Source organism: Saccopteryx bilineata, chromosome 4 (assembly GCF_036850765.1).
Source record: "Saccopteryx bilineata isolate mSacBil1 chromosome 4, mSacBil1_pri_phased_curated, whole genome shotgun sequence".
Taxonomy (NCBI): domain Eukaryota; kingdom Metazoa; phylum Chordata; class Mammalia; order Chiroptera; family Emballonuridae; genus Saccopteryx; species Saccopteryx bilineata.
The window spans coordinates 41,323,770-41,341,747 of record NC_089493.1 but is presented as its reverse complement, the minus strand read 5'-3'; the positions used below and the strand labels follow the sequence as shown (position 1 = coordinate 41,341,747).

The window sequence follows — 17,978 nt, the reverse complement described above, 5'->3', positions numbered from 1 at the left end:
GCATATGGTATATTTTGTATCAGTGAGATTTCCGTCAGAGAGGCAGAATGGGTGGGGGACTCACAGAGCAGGAGGATTTGCCCATGGAAGCTGGCTCAGCACCCATAAAGCTGTAGCCCTTACATACAATGCTGGACAGCCAGGAGCCTGTGTCCGTTATCGCCGCCTCTGCCTCTGATGTGGGTGTCCTGTGGAAGCCTGAGCCCTCAGCCGTGGACTTCAACACACATACACACCCCTGGCTCCGAAGACGAAGGAGGAGCCGGGGAAGGTGGATCATCTGTAGACCTGCCTGTGCTCCACACCAGTGCGTGAGCCAGCGCAGGGCACAACGTGGATGAGTGACACAGTGGCATTGGCTTCCCTTCCACCCTCCGCGTCTCCCACGAGAGGGGCTCTGCTGTGGCTCATGGACCTGGAAACCTACCAGAAAGGGTGCTGTTCCGCCTCGTCAGCTTGAACGTTGGAAAGCCACCACGTATTTCTGTTGAAATGAGAAGGGAAAATAAATAGTATGTAAAATGCAACCAGTGCGTGTGTTGTCGAGACGACCCTGGCACTTGTTTTCTTTTTCTAGTGGAGGGACCCTTTTCCTTCTCTCTCTTTTTCTACTCTCACCCAGGGGCTTAAAAACAAAGGTGCATCTATAAACCACCGTGCATTTGTCATTTCATGTATCTGTTTAGGCAGTGACTGTGAGAACATAGTGATTTGGGCCCTGATGAGATTTCCTTAGTTTTCTGCCCAGAAATCCGCTGAAATCTTATTCCTCATTGCCCTTTCCCCACTAAGTAGCATAATCTCAAAGCTTGTGATTCACTATTTTCTTTATATTACAAAAGCAGTGCTATCAGAGTGAGCACCAAAGTTTAGATTTGGAGTTCAAAAGTTAAGGATTCTCCACCTCTAGCAGCCCTTACACCAAAGTTGTGTTCCAGTAAGGGCAGTGGGTTGGTGAGCATTTGCCTGCTCTTCCTGTAATCCCTTTGCTCAGTAACACCAGTTTGGGGCATCTTTCCTCCCAGTGTTACCAGTCCTGTCACTCGGGCCACGCCTACAACCACCCTCGCCTTGTGGTGCCTAGGATGGTGCTGAGCTCACAGTTTGTGTTTACACAAATGTTGGCTCTTGGTGCCCAGCTCCAGTAATGAAGGAGCAGAAAGCAAACTTGCCCATGGAACGAACCAAAACTTATCTTCTGTCTTATTCTTTGCTGCTTGGACAAGCAAACAAACCTAAACTATATGTAGGCACCTCTGGAGTCTTCTGTTGGAGTGCTGCGTTCTGGCTCTGTGCACGGTCCTGCTTTTCAGGCTAGAGATGCTGCTAGTGAAACGACATGGCACTAAGAGCTGTCTTTTTTTTTTTTTTTTGTATTTTTCTGAAGTTGGAAATGGGGAGACAGACAGACTCCCACATGTGCCCGACCGGGATCCACCCGGCATGCCCACCAGGGGGCGATGCTCTGCCCATCTGGGGGCGTCGCTCTGCCACAACCAGAGCCATTCTAGTGCCTGAGGCAGAGGCCACAGAGCCATCCTCAGCGCCCCGGGCCAACTTTCCTCCAATGGAGCCTTGGCTGTGGGAGGGGAAGAGAGAGACAGAGAGGAAGGAGAGGGGGAGGGGTGGAGAAGCAGATGGGTGCTTCTCCTGTGTGCCCTGGCCAAAAATCAAACCTGGAACTCCTGCACGCCAGGCCGACGCTCTACCACTGAGCCAACCGGCCAAGGCAAGAGCTTTCATTAAACAAGTCCATTTTCACAAATAAGTAACTTATTAGGTTGAAGTGAGCCAGATGTACAAGCGTCCTGTTCAGCAACGACATTTGTCCAAAGTAGCAGCATTAAAATTCAGTAGTGTAGTCTAGTGGCATGATTTTCGAAGTTAAGCTAACAAAACAAAACTTCAGTGTTGAGATTATAAAAGAATGTTTCAGCACAGTTGCAGACACTAGAATTGATGGAAGTCTTAAACCTAGTTACTGGAGCAGATATTCTGGGTTCTAATAAACGGGCACGTTCTAAAATTTCTAAAAAAAAACAACTAACAAACCTCTGATAACTTCCTATCAAGTCATGGGATAAATTATTATTTCCTGGTTGACTATTTTTTATGTGTGTGTGAAATTTTTAAGTGTACAAAAAGTACAGAATATAATAAACAGTTCATGTTTAACAAATGCCAACATTTTATCATTTTCACCTTGGCTTTTTTTAAAAAAGGCATAAAGCCTGACCAGGCGGTGGCGCAGTGGATAGAGCGTCGGACTGGGATGCGGAGGACCCAGGTTCAAGACCCCAACCAAGGTTGCCAGCTTGAGCGCGGGCTTATCTGGTTTGAGCAAAAAGCTCACCAGCTTGGACCCAAGGTCACTGGCTCAAGCAAGGGGTTATTTGGTCTGCTGAAGGCCCACGGTCAAGGCACATATGAGAAAGCAATCAATGAACAACTAAGGTGCCGCAACAAAAAACTGATGATTGATGCTTCTCATCTCTTCGTTCCTGTCTGTCTGTCCCTGTCTATCCCTCTCTCTGACTCTCTCTCTGCCACTGTAAAAAAAAAAAAAAAGGCATAAAACATTATAAATATAGTGAAATCCCAGTGGTGTCTTCTATTCTGAAGGTGGTGTGTTATTTTTTCTCCTCCATATTTATAACCTTGCTCTACACGTTTAGACTCATAAACAATACATGGTGTTTCTTCATTCTAATGGAAATATAATGTGGCATTATATAAAATGCCACAGTTTAATTATTTTATTCCCCTTTGGATAATACTTATTTTTTGCATATTTCCAATTTTTTGTTAATAAAAAAATATTGCAATGAACATACTTATGCATATGTTCAAAATTTTTTCTAGGATAGACATCTAGATACCTAATTACTGGGTTGTTTGGTATGAACATTTTCACCTTTAATTGCCTCCAAAGTGGCTGAACAATTTATACCTGCAGTGAATTAGTTCCCAACCATCGGAGGGGCTGGTGCTGCCTGAAAGGACAGAATTAGTTTCTCGTCCTGATCAATCACTAGATGTAAGTTTGAGTGTTTCAGGTAAAAGAAACTGTCATTAAAATTCTTCCATTTTCTCCCATATGTCTTAGCAAATCAAATTGAAGTAAAAATTGCTAGAATAGAAGGTGTTCATTTACAAAAGGAAAACCCAGAGCTAGAAAATGAAAAGCATTCCATTCAAATACCCAACAAGCCATACAAAAGTACAAAATGTTGGAAGTACATGAAAACGGACAATTCACCCAGCATTGTGTTGACTTGATGCAACTGCAAAAAAACCAGTTCTGTGTGGGGATCACCCTTCCTCTGCTCCAGACCTCTTTACACCCCCCCGTTCCAGCCAGAGGCAAATTGTGTTTCCATCTCTCACGCTCTCGACTGGTGTATGCTGTCACCAACTGCGGGAAGTTCCTCCGAGCATTCGCCACTTCCCTGACGGGTGACTAAGGTGCAGGTGCAGAACCGGCACATCGGCACAAACAGGCAGATGGGCTGTGGCTGGAAACGACACGACTGGTCTCGTTCTCCTCTAACCACAGCATCTTTATCTCGAGCATCTCCTTATAAAATGGGGAAAGCCTCTCTCCTTTCTCACACTCCGGGATCCCTTTGAGTATTGAGAAACAGACAGGCGGCTTGCTTCTGTTTGTCCCTTAGGCCTAAGTTTGGAGCTAGTGTCTATGCACAAGTCAACAGATGGATCTGGGGATTGTGGATGCTTCAGTCTAGAAATACTCTGCTTTGTTCTTTACAGCGTTGGAAAAGCAATGCCTGTGTGTCTGCTTTGTGGATTCCATCTCTCTCTGGCGTTTCCTCATAGTGGCATTTCATTAAGTAACCCCTTTATCTGGAGCCTTGCTTTCTTTGTAATTAGGAAACATCAGGCTGGAGGAGGGTGGAGAGAATAACCACCCACCCCCCTGTTTGTGTTCAGTTATAAGCATTCAAACAACAGTAAAGATAAGTAAGCAATACAGAGCTGAGAGAAAGGGAGATCAGTTCTTAGTTGGACAAACGAGTACATGTGGAGTCATGGGGAGCGTGGGGCTGTGTCCTGTGGAGCTCTATTCCTCCTCGGAGCGGAGGCTAGAGAAGCAGCCCCCACGGCTTTCACTCCGTGCCTGTCACTCATGCCTGCATCGGCGCTGCACTCTGGGAGAGCACTCCCACGCAGGCTCCGGTCACTGGAATGGACGTGGAGCTCTGGGTTGGAACGGGAGCCCCGGGAGGGCAGTGGTCTTCAGCTGCTACAGAGCAGCTCTCTTTGGCCTCCCAAGCTTAATTTCTGAGCAAGTTCCCTTTGACAGCTCGGGTACCGGACTAGTTCCATCCCGTGTCAATTGCAGAGTGAGGAGTGCATGACTACGAGCTCTCGGTCTCTGCCACAGGGTATTTGTCGGCAGTGCTCTTGCAGACCCAGGGTTCTAACTGAGGCTGTGGGGGGCCCCTTGAACCCCTCACCTCTGTAGAGTGAAGCACACAGGCACAGCTCCATTTCACCGCCAGAATTCTGCAGTCTCCAGGCATGGGACCGCACACTGAGTGAGTGGTCTGAATGATAGCTGTATGGAAGGGGATATCACTCTATCTTATATCGGAGAGTCCAGAATTAGCTGCCCGGCCCAATGGACCGCTGAGGGACACACAGCACAAGACACACTCCAGAGCAGTGCACATCCTTTGATTCAATATTCTGTAGGACCGTAGCTTCCTCCCTGGTTAACCGAGCACACTTTGAAGAACCTCAAACACAGTTACCATACAGGTTTATCTTCTTACTAAATCTGAACAGTTGGGATTGAAACTTGGAGCACTTTGAGAAGTATTCAGAGGTTATGAATGGATTCAATAAGAATAGTGTGCTAACTGATTAGCAGTGTCTGCCATGACACATGATGGGGAAAAGTGTCATATGTAGGAAATATTGGCCATCTTTGCCTTTGAGGGCTCCTCTTGCTCCTAGATTATAGTTGGATGTGACTACCATATTTCGTACTTCTTTTTTCTGGGTCTCTTCCTGGTTCTCTGCAGATTCTCTAAGTGCTGTGGCCAGTACCTTCATAGAAAGAATACCCCAAGCCTGCCTGACTTCACCATCTCCAGGGGTAGGTTTATGAAGGACATCAATGGAAGGAAGTATCTACTTTGGCAAAGAAATATGTGTATATTTATTTTTTCTTGTCACTAATAGCTGTAGCACAACCTAATACTAGTGAATCCATGTTATGTTTAGTGCATTTTAGAGTCCCCCTCCACCCCTACCCCTTACAAGGTAGGAAGAGGCTTTGAGCTTCTAGTGTAAGTTAGAATACCTCTAATTTGGGCATCTCCTAATTTCTTATACTTCAGGAACCTAGTACTTTGTGAAACTAGAAAGAGGTTGCAATAGAAAGTCTACTGAGGAAGACCAACTTTAAGTTACGGTGTCTTAAATTCTGTTGTTCTTGGCCCTGGCCAGTTGGCTCAGTGGTAGAGCATCAGTCTAGCATGTGGATGTGCCAGGTTCGATTCCCAGTCAGGGCACAGAGGAGAAAAAAAAATTCTGTTGTTCTTCAATGTGGCACAGAACATTTGACTTAAGCAGTCTTAAGAAAGCATCCTTTTATCTGTCCCCAAACATACACGTTTCCTCAGTTTCTAAGATGTACTTTCCCATGTCCTCACAGTTACACACATCTGAGAGAGCGACATCTTCCAGCTAATCCTTTTCTTCTTTATTTTCTTTTGCAAAAATTTTGCTGTCATTAATTCAGCAGCATGCCACAGAGTCAATGGCAGCTTAAAATCAGGGATACGATCATGACTCTCCTTCTGGGGGACAGTCCGCCCTGTCTTAGCATTTTTTTTCTTTTCCAGTCATCCTGAGAATGCTGCCATGAATAGAATATGCCTTTGTGGGCTTACTGTTTCCCCTGGTTCTCTTCTTAGTTTAATTACTGTTTTCTAAAGTCCTCCCTTTATAGCCTCATGTTAAGCATTAGATTGCAAATCATAAACACACTTTGATTGTTTTCCCAAGAGCAGGTTACAGAACATCAAAACCTGCTTCACGGCATCCTGAAAGGCTGGTCTGGTAGCAGCAAATCTGGTAGCAAGATGTGAGGCAGCCAAGGCCGTGGACACCACTGATTGGATTTCCACACTGCATCACGGTTTAGTGACGTGTGTCCAAACATGTGCTTTTTACCAACCAGCTGGTCTAAATTGAACCGAGGGTTGTAGCACTCCATGGTGACACGGGGGTCAAAGACTTGACTCTTACCGAGCTACATGGAAGTAATTTGTTTTATGTCACTGTATACTTTTGTGTCATAGCTAAGAGGGGAATGTTGGCTTGTGTCATTTCTGAAAATAATAATTGGAGAATGTTTCTTTTTCTTTGCCATGAAAGTGAAGGGGAATTGTCACCTAAAATTGGCTTCAGATGTTGGAGTTACACGGATTGAGATTTTCAGGCTCCAGCCATACTCCATGCTGTGAAGCGTTTAGCCAAAGAAATGGCTGGTTCATAAATGAAACGAGTGTCTCTTCATTTGGGAAGTAGAATGCAAAGTCTCAGTGTATAGTTCTATCTAGATAAGGATTGTGACTATATGTTAGCTATATCAGAACATGAAATGCATTTTCCCCCAGGTTCCTATTCCTGTTGTCTTGAGATTTCAATTCTGTAATGTCAGCCAAAGCCTTTTCAGGAAAGAAAAGGGTATTGTTGGTACAGGCCAGGCCCCTGAGCTGTGTCGGAAATGCAGTTGGTGTCTTTACTCTTGAAGTCTTACTCATCTCCGTTCCATTGCCGCTGTTCCCTATTAAGACACTTGATCTCTTTCAATCAGCACTCTTCTTGCTTTTCTGGGTATGCTGTTTGGGGAGATCAAAAACGATAGCTGATTGAGAGGTGCAGTTCAAGCCTGATTTCCGATGTGCTGTGTTTCACTTACGGTCATTTAGAAATGTTTGATGATTTTTACCAGTGTAAATAAAGTTTGTGACAATAGAAAATAATGTAACATGTTATGCTATCAAGGAAATGTTTCAAAGCATTTTTCCCAGCAGAGCTTAGGAATATTAACACCTGATTTTTATTTTTGAAGCTAGAAGATACATTGAGAAAGACTGGAGTTTAGTAAAAATGCAGAAGTTAAGAAGACTGGACTGTTTTCTTTTTTATCATGATGAGAAGAAGGAGTGCAGTCTGTAAATGGATACAGTTCTTTGTAGCTATACCTGCAAAGACTGAGAACCTATTGTCAGAATAAGTTTGTGATCTTGTAAGAAATTCTCAATGCTAAAATTTGGAAATATATTGTCATGTCTCGTGTCTTGTATTTGTGGATCACTTACAAGCAAAGCAGGGAGTTTTGTGCTCTTATACATGTATTCTATCATCTAGAACAGTGTCTTGGCCATTATAAAATGCAGTAAGTGTTTATTGGTTGAGTAAATGGATGAAAAGGAAAGCAAATGATTTTTTAGATTGAGCTCAGCACTGTGAATTTGAAGTATGATGACAAGGGTTTCTGTACCTCTCCTGCCCTTGAGAAGCCCTAGGTTCCGCAGTATAGTGTTAATACTGCTCCCAAGTTAGGCTAAGTGTTACTCTTAAATGGCTTCCATACGTAGGTGGGACATAATAGTGAAACTAAGAGACATTGATAAGAGTGTGGTGGTTACGGGGGGGAGGGGGGAATGGGAGAGGGAAAGGGGGTGGGGAGGAGCACAAAGAAAACAAGATAGAAGGTGACAGAGGACAATCTGACTTTGGGTGGTGGGTATGCAACATAATTGAATGACAAGATAACCTGGACTTGTTATCTTTGAATATATGTATCCTGATTTATTGATGTCACCCCATTAAAAAAATAAAATTATTAAAAATAAAGAAAAAAAGAAAAAAAAAAGATGAAAAAAAAAATGGCTTCAGGCTCCAGATGGAACTATTAGACAACAGTGGTTAAGTTAAGCTAACTTTCAGGATGGAGATAGGAGGGGGTGGGGCATGGGTCTAAATTCATCTGGCTCACAGCTTTTGTTTTGTTTTGTTTTGTTTTGTTTTTTATGATCATAGAAGTACTCCAACGATTTGCCCAACAGATTTCTGGGCAGGATAGAGGACCAGGGAGCTGGGAGTATAAGGGGTATAGAATGGAGCGGTCGCAGTTGTTTCACGTCGGAGACTCAGTGATGCACAAATAGAAAATGCGCCGCACGGCCTAGAGAAGGCAACCGGAACAGGCGGAATGGAGGTGGAGCGGTCAGAATGGGGTAGGAGTTCTTGAGCAAGAGCTCTGGGCAGGACTGAGCATCTGGGTAACTTGGGTGTGAGGAGCCTGGGACGGAGTGTTCGTCATAGGACTTGGCCTGCACATTACACCTTTCTGGTGTTCTCCTCAGCCAGGAAGAACTAGTCCCGAATCTCTCATTCTGGTGCACTGCAGGTATATTGAAATGGGGGGGATATCAAATGTTCTGTGTGTAGCACTCTACAGAGTGTTCTCTACATCTAACTATACTTGAGCTGTTGAACATTCTGAAAATTGTTTTAAAAACCTGATAGTGCAAATAATCCTTGTCCGTTAAAATGCAAATTGTCTAATGCAATTGATTGTTGTCCTGTTGAACAGTTTTGTATCTGTTTTTAAGTAGAAGGTTATATATATATATGTCTTTGCCCCTTGGATTCTGTTTTGAACCCATTGTAACATTTTAGCACTTCCCTCGTTTATTAATGAGTTCTCTAAAATTTTTGACATCAGTTCATGCCATGAGTTTACCTTTTAAAAATTGTCCTCTCCCAATACAGAATTTTCAAGTTAGAGGACTCATAAAAGGGGTAACATTCTAAATGATCTGAGGCCTTTAATAATCTTAGGCTGCTGTACATGATATGCTAGCAGAAGGCTCTGTATGGGAAAACGTGCATTGTATATCGATTCTTCTATGCTTTATGTCGGCCTGGACCGAGAAGAGGAAGGGGCAGGGCTCAGGGTTCAGAAGAAGTGTCGGGCTTCCCAGGCATTCACGAAGCCGTTCCGGTGCTGTGTGCAGGGGGTGGGTGTACAGCAGAAGAGCAGGGCTCCCGAAGAGTGTGAGGCAGAGCCTGGAGATCAGCACTTCCAGGGGCTTGAGCATCCCACAGAATTTCCTGGCAGATCCTATTCACTCATTTTTTTAAATGTTTATTTTATTGATTTTTAGAGAGAGAGGACAGGAGAGGGAGAGAGCGAGAGAGAGAGAGAGAGAGAGAGAGAGAGAGACATCGATCTGCTTCTGTATGTGCCCTGACTGGGAACCAAACTGGCAACCTCTGCACTCCGGGGCAATGTTCTGACCAACTGAGCCATCCGGCCAGGACACTATTCACTCCTTTTTAATTCTTGAACTTACATTTATGTTTTAGAGATAAAGTATCCTCAATCTTATAACAAGAAAACCAGCTTTGATATTGAGTTTATGGCCAACTTAGCTAAAATAGATATAGTTAATAAAACAAGAACTATACATGTGTGCCTCTGCGTCATGTGGCAGGTATCTTTTATTTCTGAGTCATAAATACTACCTGCCGTGGGCCAGCAAGAGAGCAAGAACTCGTTCCTTTTCTTCTTGGGGAGACAGTTGGGTCAGAAACCTTCCAGATGCCCGCTCAGTAGACTGTCTAGAGCTGTGTATCACTGACAAGCCGTGTGAGAGGAGCCCTTTCATAGGCACTGAGATATATTTATTGGAGTTATTTTTGTGAAGAACGGACATGAGGGCATGATGAACTTATGGAAAATTTGAGATTTATTTATGAATTGAGGAAGATAAACTTGTGCTACACAGCCAATGGAGAATTTTTGGCTTGGTTAAAGAGAAGACTTTGGGAGAACATAACAGCTTTATTCAAATTGTTTAAATATTTGCTGGGTTATAGCTCATAGGAGATATTAGACTTACTCCATGTAGTACCCAAGGGCAAAACCAAGGCCAACAAGAGCTGGGAGTTGCAAGGAGACATCTGTCAATTCACCATGAGGCGAATTTCCTAACAGAGTACTGGCTGCGATTGTGGACCCCTCGAAGCCTTCTCTCGGAGAGCGCACGATCGATCACCTGCTGATGACTTATATAAAGGCCCCCTGGGAGGGGGAACTCAAACTAACATGTCTCTAGGGTCAAAGATCTAGCTATATAATTATGTGATTGCTTTCCTTAAAAACATACAGATGTTTTGTAGCATTAGGAAAAATAGGGACAGCGGTTTGCTTTTTTCCTTGATTCTGAATGCTAAATATGAAAGCCATCCTGATTGCAAAGTCACCCCTCCAGTCTTTGCAGAAAATGACTGATCCGCTGAAGCTTAGGAGGACGTGTTGGATTTTCTGGCAGATGCAGAAGCTGCTGTTTTGTGTGGGCCCAACCGGGTCCGGGCAGCAGATGCCCTTGATGTATAATTGTAGCAGTGACCAAAAAATGTAACCAGGATCAGCAGTCCCAGGAACCACATGACTGCCTTGAAATGTGACAACATAGGAATTACTTTTTGAAAGCAACTGCCAGCCCTGGCCGGTTGGCTCAGTGGTAGAGCGTCGGCCTAGCGTGCGGAGGACCCGGGTTCGATTCCCGGCCAGGGCACACAGGAGAAGCGCCCATTTGCTTCTCCACCCCTCCGCTGCGCTTTCCTCTCTGTCTCTCTCTTCCCCTCCCGCAGCCGAGGCTCCATTGGAGCAAAGATGGCCCGGGCGCTGGGGATGGCTCTGTGGCCTCTGCCTCAGGCGCTAGAGTGGCTCTGGTCGCAACATGGCGACGCCCAGGATGGGCAGAGCATCGCCCCCTGGTGGGCAGAGCGTCGCCCCTGGTGGGCGTGCCGGGTGGATCCCGGTCGGGCGCATGCGGGAGTCTGTCTGACTGTCTCTCCCTGTTTCCAGCTTCAGAAAAATGAAAGGAAAAAAAAAAAAAAAAGAAAGCAACTGCCTCCCTTTGACAAGCTTCGGATTTGGGATCTAGTTTTAGCCCCCTGTTTGCAAGGACTGAGGAAAGCAACGGCCTCGGGAGTCCAGGATTGTGCACCTGCTGGTGCTTCTCACCCAGTGGAAGATGAAAGAGATGGAGACAGAGGCTAATAACCGGATCTAAAGGACCAAGGGATGCTCTACTATCTTAACCCCTTTCAGGGCAAAGTGAGGTTGGTGAGTAGGTAGACTTTTCAGGCATGGCAGGTCCTGCTGTTTCTCTAGAAGTTCAGGTTGCCGGGGAAATTGCTAATATTTCATGAGCTGATCCTGACCTACAGCTCAGGTTTACTAGAGATGGAGTGGCCTCAAGAAGAGGAAAGGCGTGGAATATAACTGGTGATCAAGTTAGAATTTTGATCTACTCCCGCTCTCTTGAGAGCCAAGTTCATTCAGCGCAACCTGGCCAGTCACCCGTTGTTGGAAATGCGGTACTATTGAAACATGGCAATGCTCATTCGTTTAAATGTTATCTGTAGCTGTCATTAGTACTGTACGGTGGCAGGGTCAAGTAGTTGCAACAGAGTGTGTGGTCTGCAAATCCTAAAATGCTTATTATCTGGCCCTTGACAGAAAAAGTTTGCCAACCGCTGGTCTCTAGGCTATTCCTCCACACTTCATTGTGACCATTGTTTGAGAAGATGCTGGTTACACTATTACTGAGGCAGAGGGGAAAGTTAGCAGAAGTGATGAGCAAGGCGTTCCACAAAATACTTTTCCATCTTCCGTCGTACCTGCTCTTCCTTTCCTGTTCCTTCGATGCAGTTTCACCCACATTTACTCCTGTTTCCTATCCCTCCACTGAGTATGATACATGCCTAAGAAAGTAAATATTTTAGCCTTTACGTCTTGGCCTACTAGAATTCTGTAACAATTATAAGTATAGAATGAATTTATTTATTAGTATATGGGGTGGACCCATGAAATCCAGAATAGTAAAAACAAATTAATGCAGCAGCTGAATATTTTGATCATTACCAAGGGATAGAATTCCTTGATCCTTTAAATGATCACAGTTAACATGTTTTATTTACAAATGGAACAGGTTTTTATTAGTATTTAGTTGCCTTTGTCCTATACTGTGAATTATCAGAATGAAATTTACTTCATACTATCAAACTGAAATAATACCTTTCTGCTGTTGAAATTCACTTGGCTAAACCTTACTATGTCCCTACTGTTTGGGAGTTGATAGTACTCTTATGCATTGCTAGGAGAATGTTAGCCAATCCAGACAGGGAAAGCGTGTGTCTATCTTTTCTAACAAGTATTGTCTAAGAACCTCATGGGTATATAACAGAGCACATGGAGACTTTCAGCTTTAGTTGGCCAAGTGCTTATTGCTTCAGCCTGTGATTTGTGGTCTTGTGAGCAATGCCAGGCCATGTCTTTTACCATTGACTGACCTTTGCACATCCTATTTTGGGCCTTACTAGGAGCATCTTAAATGGAAGAAAAACTTGACCAGTTTTTACATATTATTATTACTTGGGAAATGATCCTATTAAAATTTTGCCCTGTGTTAGTTTTAAAAGCTGTAATTTTTTTAAAGATTTAATTTTTAAACTTTACTCTAAGTCCCACTTGTATTACTGAAAGACTTCAACCACTACCAAGAAATTCTTTGCCACAGAAATATGTAAGTGTGGAAATAGAGAAAATTTTAGCATGCGTTAGGTACATAAATCTTAGCCCAAATCATAGTTTCTTTCTCTTCACCGACAGTTGATACTAGAGTTATAGTATGTTTTAGAAATAGAAAATCTGGTGAGAGGAAGATAGATAGAGAAATGTTTTTAAATATTTGCTGTGGGGAGCGGACGGATGCCCCAGGGGTAGACACAGACATCCCAAATGTTGCAGTGGTCTTCACTCGATGCATTTTACTTTACACAGAGCCTCAGAAAAGCAAAGCTTCTGTCCTGACAGAACATATAATGTTTTAGAACTTCTATTTTAATTGTGAAAATAGTGCATGTACTTGGTGAAATAGAAGTTTGGGTTGTTCAAAAGTTTATAAGTAAAAGACCTGCTGCTGAGAGGCCGCTGTTGTAAAATTAATTGTATATATTTCCAGAAATGTTTGCATGTAAAGTATACTTTTTTTTTTCAGGTAGGAAATCAGATTCAGAAGCACTTTTACCTTAATATAGTTGGTCATTTTTAATATTATTAAATAATTCTACTTTATTCTTTATTTCTGCTCCAAGATAATTTATTCAACCTTCCCCCCTTTCCATATGTTAACTTTATTATTTGCTAATTCAAACAGCACTACAGTGGTGGTGGGGGTCTTTGTAATACATATCTGTGCCAGTCTAAATATCATATATATATATGTGATGGTGGGCTAAATTCCTGAAAGTGACTTGCACAGTCAGAGGCTCTGTGTGTGCTTTTTTTTTCCTTTTTAAAAATTTTTTCCATTGATTTGAGAGAGAGAGAGAGAGAGAGAGAGAGAGAAACATCAACTCATTGTTCCACTTAGTTCTTCCATTTAGTTGTGCACTCATTGAGTGTTTCTCGTACGTGCCCTGACTGGGGATCCAATCTGCAACCTCGGTATTCTGAGATGAACACTCCACTCACTGAGAAACCCAGCCAGGGAAGGTTCTGCGTGTTTTAAATTTGAACAATTAACTGCCAAAATTTACCTCCAAACTGGTTGCTCCGATTTTTACAGTCCCAGTAACAAGGACTTAGAATGGCCACAGCCAGAGATCCTGGAACAGTTTCGTTACCATCCTAGCTAACATTTATTGAGCATGTTCTGTGTGCATTGTTCCCTGTGCCTTTTTCACTTGTATTAACTTTCTAAAACCTCACAGTAACCTTATGAGGTAAGTACCCATTTTACAGATAAGGAAACTAAAACCGAGTCACGCAGAGTGCTTACTTATCTTGCCTGCTCGTTAGTCACTTAAGGTATTGACTGACTGAGGATTCAGATGCATGTCTGTTGATGGTGATAGAAGTGACCATGTCAAAGTTTCTTATAGTGAAGTGGGTAAGAGCGAGAGGCCCACTTTGCACTTAATGGGTATTCCAATGTGATTCATCTGAGGTCTAACTTTAGAAGGAATTTGTTCTGTTTCTTTCCTACTAACTGAATTTTCAGCAAGGTCACCTCTGGCAACCCACCCATCCTCCCTTTGCCTCTTGTTTCCTCTTTAGTAAAATAAGTATAACAACACCTACCTGGTGGGGTAGCTTAAGTGAGGAGCACAGTGCTTAGAGCAGTGTTTGACACATAAGCTATATATGTGTTGGCTTTTGCTGTTGCTTCCATTATAATGTTCTTTATACGATTCATATGGTCTTGTATAGTTCCCACTTGTTTCTCCAGAACAAATAAGTAGAATTGAGACTGATAGCACAAAGAATAATACCTGTTAGAGGTGGTAAAACAAGGACGCAGTTGCCCTCCAGGAATATTATACACGTTGCACTCCCATGGGGAGTTTCTTTCACAGACTTCCTAGGAGATTGTCTCCCCTTGGCCTGTCTCGGTGTCCTGTGCTCCTTAGAAAACTCCCAGGGAACGACTACATTCATTTCCTTCTGTCCTGGGCCTCTGTAGAACTGCAGACTCAGGCAGCCACACAGAGTAGGGGAGAGTTGATTCACAGATGTGAGTTTCAGCTGGCTACTGCAGTACACATCGGTATAGAGGGACCAGGATTGCACAGGGTAACTGGAAATGCATTGATCGAATGAAGAACTCTGAGAATCGCCCCCCAGGAATAGAGTGATAACACTTGGTACATTTACAAGAACTTTTCATGTACGTGAGCTCATTTGATTTTCTCAGCACCGAGGCATGTGAAATAAAAATAAGTCTTCCCCTTATTTTGACTACAGTATCTAGGTCTACTCTTAATCTGTTTACATTATTAAAGCATTTCCAAAGTGTTGAGATTTCTCCCTATATATTAATCTTCAGTTTCTGAAATGATCTCTGTTCTATGACTATGACTTAAATTAAGGCTCTCATGGGACCCTGAACATGTTGTGTGATTTTATTGTAGTTTTGGAAATTTGCCCTAGTTTGGAGGAATAAAAAGATCTGGCACCTTCTATTTCATTTTATAGGCTCAAATACCACTGTGGGTTTTGGCTTGCTGAATACGTTGGTAACAGTGGGGTTTTGCTAACTTTACTACTCCATTTTAAGAGGAGAGAAGGGTTCAGTCTTTACACTACCATTTAGCTAGTTTATTAACATGTTAAATAATAATCAAGGGCTCTTCTACAAACTCATCAGATTTCCTAAGCTTTATAAAACCGTGGAAGTGTAATCCAGCCCAACTTCAAAGCCTCTGCTGCAGCTTTTGTCCCCATCATCTGGCTTGTTCAGTCTCCAAATGAAATGTATGCAACTGCCTGAGTTCAGATATCAGTTGCTGCCAGCTTTTAAGGCTATACTGTAAGAAGTAGTTACTTTGCCTCATTTTTGTAACTACTTAAAGAATAGTTTCTGAAATTAAAGTTTTTTTTTTCTCTTACCCAAGTAGACCTGACTAGAAAGATTGCTTACAGAAAGTGGGGTTTTTGTTGTTTGTTTGTTTTTGTTCGAGGGGAGGTTTCTGAGGGAAAGTATGGAACTGAATTTATAAGTCCCACCTTGAAACCACTATCCTGAGGCTTGGGATTCTGACACCAAAAAATAAGGCAGTAACTTCTTCATCATCGGGTAACAGCTGCAAGTACCTGGTCTAGTGTCTTCTCCAAGGGGATGGGAGGATCGATTGCACTAAGCTGTTCTCTAAATGTGAAACGCGTGACTAGCTGATATTTTCTTCCTCGAGTCTGTTTGATCACACGTGACTTGCAGTACCTAGGTTTGCAAACACGCGTGGAGATCCCCAACCACAATGCCGTCTTCGGATGGACTCGATGCTCCAGTGCAGCTGCCTGGTTGATTGATTTCTATAATTTGGAGGTGTAGGTTCAGTCTGGCACTGACCTCCCATCAGCAGAATTCTGGGGGACTCTGGTGCTGTCTTCACGTCACCCTGGTTTGTAAGACGCAAGACTGGCTGGAGCAGGTTAGGAACAGGTTCCCAAATTCCTTGAGTTTCTGTTCCCTTCAGCTCAGACACATTATATTATTTTTCTATCGAAACTCACAATCTGTCATCCTGATGGCTATGCCTGGGACTAATGTGTGTTTATTTTATTACCTCCCATTGAATGCCCGGCTTTATCCATTCTCATCTGAAGCAGTACCTAGTTTTGGTCGCATCAGATGAAACACTCCTCAGAATTTTGACTGTCCGCTGGAGTCTGAGTAAACTCACTGAAAACAGTCTATTTAACAGCCGGCTGAATCCTGTGATCATTGTTTAAGACAACTTTCCCTCTCTTGTGGATTTTATCCAGATGAATAGTCCAGCAGCGCTGTCCCCAGTGTGACACAGGACTTAGAGATCCTTTGTCCTTGCAGCAAACTCAGTGCCCTGCCCAGTGTTATTGTGCCCTGAAGAAAAACAGCTTCGCACCATGATGGGGCCAAGTTCCCATTCAAATGACTTCAGCAGTCTCTGGAAATTGGATTGGCGAGACCACCCAGTCAAGCGGACAGTCTGATGATGGAAAGCCAACATTTACAGACAAATATTTTCAATCTCAGTGCCTCCTAATGGTCTGTGTGGGCCAATGACCAGATGCCCTGGGAGTCAGATGTGCTTACAGCCCTTGTGTGTACATCTGCTAAGGTATCACTTCTTTTATTTTTCTCTTTAGGATCAGGAAGAAAACAAAGGAGCAACAAGTTGGCCTGAATTCTACATTGACCAGCTCAATTCCATGGCTGCTGTAGGTATACCTTTGCTTCGGAACACGTGGTTTAAAATACGGATCTAGTACAGAGTACACAGTTGTACAATCACTTCACTTGAGTAAAAACTACCAAATGTCATTATCTTTCCAGACTCCGTTCCAAGTGCTCAATGTTGGGGGGAAGGGGGGTGGCTGTGGGGGGAGGGGAGCAGGAGCGGTACTTGGCAAGATGACTTTTTCCATTGCGTTTTAAGTCAAGTCAGCACACTCTCAAATATAAGTGAGTGTCATGTTATAAGAGGAAATGTAATCTTAAGTCTGGCTTATGTTCAACTTTAACTTGCAGTTGCTCTTACAATTATTTGGAGTATAGTTAAGGCAGCGCTATTCTAAAAGTTAACGTCATTTAAAAATCATGCGGTGAAACTATCTTTCATTGTTCTCCTCCCATTCTCTTACTTAGTTCCTGGGTTCTTGATTTTACTGGACAGGTACTGTTTTGCTCATATAAATAACAACAACAACAAAAAAAGTCCATGGTATAAGTAGTTGTTGTGATAAGGCATGATAATAACAACAACAACAACACTGAGGTGTCCTTTGGCAATCTTCAGTACGTGTATCTTTGGTTCTGTAAATGTTTAAAATGCATCCCCAATGTCTGAAATACGCATTCTGATGTCTCTGTGATGTCAGTGTTCTGAGTAACTTGGAGGGGCACGTATGGATCTTGATCCCAGCTGAAAAATGCAGCAGAAAACAAGTCATCAATCTTTGAGCCTTAGTAGCTTAAATCCTGTTTCTCTTGATAACAACGGGAGGTTGCCCACGTGTAGAACACAGTCTTGGCCATGGTGGAGACACTCATCATTTTAAAAGTCAGTCTGTTAGATTCAGCTTTGAGTTCATACTATCCAAACAGATGATCGCTTCCTCTCTCTTTCTTGCCTTCTCCGGAGTACTTACGGCGAATCAGTTTCTTACCACGTAAAGCAAACATTTTGCTGCTGCTGCAGAAGTTAAAAACTGACTGGTGTTATGTGAATCATTCACATTTCACTAAACTTTTAGAGTCCTTGACTTTTAGTAACTTCCTCTTTTCTAGCTTTTTCTTTGATGATGCCCCTTCTGCTGTCATGCAATGAATAATAAACAGCCTGGTAAATGTGGACAGGGCTGTATAAATTATAGA

At 43.1% G+C, this 17,978-nt stretch overlaps 1 protein-coding gene across 4 annotated transcripts in view; it reads left to right on the top strand.

Annotated features, from left to right (window-relative positions):
• DAAM1 (dishevelled associated activator of morphogenesis 1) overlaps positions 1–17,978 on the top strand; it is a 168,511-nt gene that overhangs the window by 96,737 nt on the left and 53,796 nt on the right. For all 4 annotated transcript variants that reach the window (XM_066272980.1, XM_066272981.1, XM_066272978.1 and 1 more), the window contains exon 4: positions 16,751–16,822. In XM_066272980.1, the coding sequence (XP_066129077.1) occupies positions 16,751–16,822 (72 nt within the window). The remainder of the gene's footprint in view (positions 1–16,750; positions 16,823–17,978) is intronic.